Raw genomic sequence first — 6,747 nt, forward strand, 5'->3', positions numbered from 1 at the left:
CACTGCCCCTCAGGAGAATTGAGAGGTGCAAAAGCTGGAGTCAAGCCAGTATGCTCCAGTGTAAACGAGTAAGCAGATGCACTTATATACATTGATCTAAGCATTTATGGAACTTGACAGAGCCAAAGCAGAGGCTATTGCTTGCACTTGCGTAATTTGCAAACTGCTCAGTCTCTGAGGAAAAGCAAGGGGACCAATAACTAACCAAAACATAACACGTGCTGCATAATGCATATTGATTGATTGACCAGTTGATTGATTATAGATACATTCTGAAGATGATATACTCTAACATGTTGTATCCTGTGCTGAGCTAGGGGAGGATGGATTTCTGATCCCTGCATCTCCTCACAGCTGTCTCAGGTCAGTGGGTCAGGATCCTATTGGGTCAGTAAGAGACTACTTTTTAATTGTTTTCAAGTGAAGCTAAAAGGCATTGGGAATTGGAATACCAGGTGTGATAGGTGTTGTTGTTCAAAGCTAAGTCGAATTGCAAGGAGAAGAGACCGAAAGGTTAGACAAAGCTAATAATTAGGTTATAAATGCAGCTTAAAGCCTACAGAACCATGGAGAGCTCCAACAAGGCAATGTAATGAATAAGCTAAATTTAGTGGAAAGACAAATATATGTAGGACTGTTGACGTCACAAATATTCCTCTCATTGATCACCATTCTGTTCCAGCTTAGGAAAGAGACAAGTGCATGTCTTATTAACTCCCCCAGTGTACACCTAACCTGGTTCTCATTAAAAACGGTGAGGGGCATTTAAACAATTAAACTCTCATTATAAGTTCTCTTTCATCTAGTCCTCATGAGGTAATTCATAAGATCTCACATGGTCTGCATGTTGCATAGGCAATGCGACAAGACGCCCAGAATGCACATGTCGAGAGTGAGCGTAGTGCATCATCACTTAGCGATAGTTTGTGTGCTGGTGATGGACACATAAAAAATGGAAATCTGTAGTTCAAACAATAACAAAGCCGCCACCCCATCACTGTTCTGGTAAACAGCTGAGAGATGTGGCTGGAGTAATGTAACCCCTTTCAAATTCATAGACAGGGCTATGGATGCAAGGTCTGACCATTCATGATATCAACATTATAGAGGCAATACAGTGTTTGTTTACAATTGATCTGTTTAACAATGAAGTAAAACTAGCTTATATTTTGGGTTATGATGGGCTACGAAGGTTGAACTAAGCTAATCAGGTAAGTTATATTATTCAATAATCAACGGGAATGTGTCATTCATTTAAAAGTCAAAAAATGTATGTACCAACTTCAGACTTCAACTTCAAGCTTCAAATCCAATTAATATTCACGAGCCTTATTAGTACGTGACTATGAACACAACTTTTTGCGTGAACGTTGGATGAGCGTGAAAGGAACTATGTTAAAGAAAATGTCTCTCCTTCACACACACACACACACACGCACGAGCGCGCGAGCACTGAGAGAGAAATTGTAAAGCATTGTTTTTTCAGGCTAGTAGTAGGCCTATCTAAACTTTTATTGACTCAAGATGACTGATTCCAACCCTTACTTACCCTTGCATATTTAGAAGAATAGGGATCCTCGAAAAGTGCCCAAAGCAACCGCTGCCAACGTCGCCAATGCCCCCCTGATTTGGCATCTGGTCCATCAAGAGCCAACCTATTGATCATTCCCAGCGTTTCCTCATCCCCATCCTCCTCTGAATTCTCGGGGGGCCCACCCCCAAAACTATCCAATGCCTCCTCGGCCTCTCGATGTTGCCGATAAGTCATCCAACAACATGGTTCCACGTCGGTCTCATCTATACCCCAGAACGCCAACTCCTCCTCGTACAAAGGGCCGCAAACGTCTGCAGGGCAGTGCAACTTCCCGGTCCTATAGTAATTGAGGATGTGGGCAAACACACCCGGGTGCCGGTCAAAGAAGAATTCTTCAATCTTGGGATCGTAGTCAAAGTGACTGTGGGCATCTGGCTCGGCGAGCCAAGCTAACCGGGTGCCCGGTAATGTGCGAAGGGTGCTACGGTAGGTCTGGTGTCTGATACCTCCCACGTTAATCACAATACGATCGTTCTCGTCGCCTTGTCCCATTGCGTCGCTTAGGCATGTCTCGAGCAGGTTCCAGTCATTATATTGCAAAACATGTGCGAGGCAACGCAGTGGGGTCTGGCCGACACATGAACTCGGGTTGAAAGAGGAAAAGAGAAGGCAGGTTTCTTACCGACTTATTTTATTCAGCTTGCAAAAAAGCACAGGCTCCACTCAAGCTTTCAGATAAATCCCAACTTTTAATAATACCAAAGACAGCAATACCTCAACGGATGTTTGATATAGTTGCAAGGTAGGCTAAAGCAAGAAGCAGCCTGTGGCTGCCCCAGAAATTTGGATGGAAAAAAATCAAAATGTTCATGGTTAGGCTACATCACAAAACCAAAGATGAACACTCCTCCGAAAAGCGTTGATGAAATATGTGTGTAGGCTATGACTCCATATACTGAAAACCTACTTCCAAATCCACGCCGTCTTTTAATTAGGGAAGCGTACAGCCCTTGTGGCATGCAACGAAAGATGAGAGCTGTGGTGCTGAACGGACAGCACCAGTCTCTCTGAGCGCACACTCCTCACACTCCATCCATCCTCCTCTCCTCTCTCGCTTTCATCATCCCCCTCCCACTGTCTTTAAGACGAGACTCTTGCACTCCCTAATCCCTTGTCTTTCTTTATATTTTCCTCCTTGAGCAGGACTGCTACAGGGATATCAACATTGATCCTTGACAATTACTTTACATGTTGCGTTCGATAATGCTCCTGAATTCCTATATGCCTAAAACACAGATCCTTGAATGAGTGCCATTGCAACTTAATGTGTTCTGTTTAAAATGATGTTCACAGGAGAATGAGGAGAGAGCCTGCAGTATATGCTGTATACCATGAGGCAGGGTTGCACAGACTCCTTGTCATGGTTTTGTAAAGTACATTAAATAACATGAATTGGTTGGAAAGGATGCACAGGTGCATGCACCTAAATTGATGAGGGGTTTGTCTGGGAAAGCTGTTTTGGCTCTGTCAGCACCATGGACAGGTCACATTTGGGCTTCCACAAATATTGTAGACCTCCAGAAGTCTGGTTCATCCTTGGGAGAAGTTTCCTAACGTTCATCTGTACAAACAATAGTATGCAAGTATAAACACCATGGTACCACGCAGCCGTCATACCGCTCAGGAAGGAGACGCGTTCTGTCTCCTAGAGATGAACGTACTTTGGTGTGAAAAGTGCAAATCAATCCCAGAACAACAGCAAGGGACCTTGTGAAGATGCTGGAGGAAACAAGTACAAAAGTATCTATATCCACAGTAAAACGAGTCCTATATCAACATAACCTGAAAGGTTGCTCAGCAAGGATGAAGCCACTGTTCCATAAAAAAGCCAGGCTACGGTTTGCAACTGCACATGGGGACAAAGATCGTACTTTTTGGAGAAATGTCCTCTGGTCTGATGAAACAAAAATATAACTTTTTGGCCATAATGACCATAATTATGTTTGGAGGAAAAAGGGGGAGGCTTGCAAGCTGAAGAACACCATCCCAACCGTGAAGCACGGGGGTGGAAGCATCATGTTGTGGGGGTGCTTTGCTGCAGGAGGGACAGGTGCACTTCACAAAATAGATGGCATCATGAGGGAGAAAAATTATGTGGATATATTGAAGCAACATCTCAAGACATCAGTCAGGAAGTTAAAGCTTGGTCACAAGTGGCTCTTCCAAATGGACAATGACCCCAAGCATATTTCTAAAGTTGTGGCAAAATGGCTTAAGGACAACAAAGTCAAGGTATTGGAGTGGCCATCACAAAGTCCTGACCTCAATCCCATTGAACATTTGTGGGCTGAACTGAAAAATGTGTGCGAGCAAAGAGGCCTACTAACCTGACTCAGTTACACCAGCTCTGTCAGGAGGAATGGGCCCACTTATTGTGGGAAGCTTGTGGAAGGCTACCCGAAATGTTTGACCCAAGTTAAACATTTTAAAGGCAAATACTAATTGAGTATATGTAAACTTCTGACCCACTGGGAATGTGATAAAAGCTGAAATAAGTCATTCTCTCTACTATTATTCTGACATTTCACATTTGTAAAATAAAGTGGTGATCCTAACTGACCTAATACAGGTAATTTTTACAAGGATTAAATGTCAGGAATTGTGAAAAACTGAGTTGAAATGTATTTGACTAAGGTGTAAATAAACTTCCGACTTCAACTGTAATTGCTTCACAGACTTCAAGTAACAGACACATCTCAACATCAGCTGTTCAAAGGAGACTGCATGAATCAGGCCTTCATGGTCGAATTGCTGCAAAGAAACCAATAGTAAATGACACCAATAATAAGAAGAGACTTGTTTGGGCCAAGAAACACGAGCAATGGACATTAGACCGGTGGAAATCTTTCTTTTTTTTTAAATCGCTGGGTGAGATGCAGAGTAGGTGAACGGATGATCTTTGCATGTGTGGTTCCCACCATGAAGCATGGAGGGGATGTGTGATGTTGTGGGGGTGCTTTTCTGGTGACACTGTCAGTGATTTATTTATAATTCAAGGCACACTTGACTAGCATGGCTCCCACAGCATTCTGCAGCGATTCACCATCCCATCTGGTTTGTGTTTAGTGGGACTATCATTTGTTTTTCAACAGGACAACAGGAATTTCCCAACACAACTCCAGGCTGTGTAAGGGCTATTTGACCAAGGAGAGTTTTGGAGTGCTGCATCGGATGACCTGGCCCCCACACCTGACCTCAACCCAATTGAGATGGTTTGGGTTGAGTTGGACCGCAGAGTGAAAGAAAAGCAGCCAACAAGTGCTCAGCATATGTGGGAACTCCTTCAAGACTGTTGGAAAAGCATTCCACATTCCTCATGCCTTGATGTCTGCCCTATTATTCTACAATGTAGAAAATAGTAAAAATAAAGAAAAACCCTTGAATGAGTAGGTGTGTCCAAACCTTTGACTGGTACTGTATATATAAGCAACTTATACATAGTATACATATAAATAGTATACTCATATACAGTTAGTGGCCATTTTTTTTAGGTACACCCATCTAGTACCGGGTCGGACCCCCGTTTGCCTCCAGAACAGCCTGAATTATTTGGGGCCTGGAAACATTGCTCAATTGGTATCAAGGGACCTAACGTGTGCAGGAAAATATTCTCCACACCATTACACCACAACCACCAGCCTGTACTGTTGGTACGTATACATAGTATACTTATGTGGAAAAAGTACTTATGTGGAGAGAAGTATGTTTATTGTGCAGTACAGACACTGCCCTCTTGTGGCCTCTTGTGAGTTGAAACAAAAGCTATTACGGGTCATTTTAATTGTGCCCATTCAATCACGTGTTAAAACAGCTTTCAAGGCCATATGAGTTTATTAGCTTACAGACAGCATCCATAACCTTACCAACATTAGGATACTCCAGATCAGTGATAAGATCTTTGACTGGTCTCATCTATTGTCTAGGAAAGGGTTCCCCAACTGAAAGCCCGCAAGCCGAATTTGGCCTACTGATGGTTTTATTGATGGCCTTTGAAATGACTACTGATTGATGGAGCAGTCATTATCATATCCCCAGGACCATTAAGGACGCAACTATGACCCACAAACACACAACATGAAGAGTGTCGCATATAGTATGCCCAGCTATCCTCTTCGTTTTTGGCTACAGATCACATTTCAGGCGTTGTTTAGATTGGAATACCTTGATGTCGTCCCTCCATAATCTCATACATACACCCCTATTTTTCAGTAGTTTCTTTGGCTCCAAAGAACTTGATTCAATTCTGCCATTTTTTGTTTTACTAAAAGAGGCCCGTTAATCATTGTGAAGTTGTGTAAATCCCCTGAAATGCCCTTGCCTCTGTGATTCATTGGGGAAGTTTAATTGTGGATGACTCATTTGGATGGAGGGAATCTTTGACAAATAGACCACAAACGTTTATGTAAATTTTTCAAAACCCAACAGATTTTCATTCCATCCTTTCATTAGTGGAAGTGAAATGTTCCTTAGTCTTTTTATGTCCCTGTGTGAACCATTCACTTGTGTAAATTGGTCTGGTATAACATTTAGTCAGAGGACAGATATGTATTTTTTATTTAACTAGGCAAGTCAGTTACAATGACGGCCTGGCAAAAGGCCTCCTGCTGGGACGGGGGGTTGGGATTAAAAATACATTAAATACAAATATATGACAAAACGCACATCACAACAAGAGAGACAACACAACACTATAAATAGAGACCTAAGACAAAAACACAGCATGGCAGCAACACATGACAACACAGTGGGGTAGCAACACAACATGGTAGCAACACAACATGGCACTAGCACAAAACAGGGTACAAACATTATTGGGCACAGACAACAGCACAAAGGGCAAGAAGGTAGAGACAACAATACATCACACAAAGCAGCCACAACTGTCAGTAAGAGTGTTCATGATTGAGCCTTTGAATGAAGCGATCCAGTTAAAACTGTCCAGTTTGAGTGATTATATACAGACAAATGTAACCGAGGTTTGAAATTATTATGTTTAAGTCAAATATTATATCTGTTTGAGCTTCTTGCGGGAAATTTGCAGTCTGCAAATTATGTTCAGGCGCCCCAACCAACCACTCAACAACAACAAAAATTGTCATGCAGTTTAATCTAGTTGATGATTCCTGGTCAGCCTTTGAAATTACTACTGATTG

General features: G+C 42.4%; 1 protein-coding gene across 2 annotated transcripts in view; it reads right to left on the bottom strand.

Moving 5' to 3' along the window:
- The window catches only part of LOC110526508 (potassium voltage-gated channel subfamily C member 1), a 37,910-nt gene extending 35,340 nt beyond the window's left edge, over positions 1-2,570 (bottom strand). For both annotated transcript variants that reach the window (XM_036980887.1, XM_036980888.1), the window contains exon 1: positions 1,550-2,570. In XM_036980887.1, the coding sequence (XP_036836782.1) occupies positions 1,550-2,086 (537 nt within the window). In that variant the 5' untranslated portion in view covers positions 2,087-2,570. The remainder of the gene's footprint in view (positions 1-1,549) is intronic.
- Between the last annotated feature and the right edge of the window lie 4,177 nt (positions 2,571-6,747).

Source organism: Oncorhynchus mykiss, chromosome 6 (assembly GCF_013265735.2).
Source record: "Oncorhynchus mykiss isolate Arlee chromosome 6, USDA_OmykA_1.1, whole genome shotgun sequence".
NCBI lineage: Eukaryota > Metazoa > Chordata > Actinopteri > Salmoniformes > Salmonidae > Oncorhynchus > Oncorhynchus mykiss.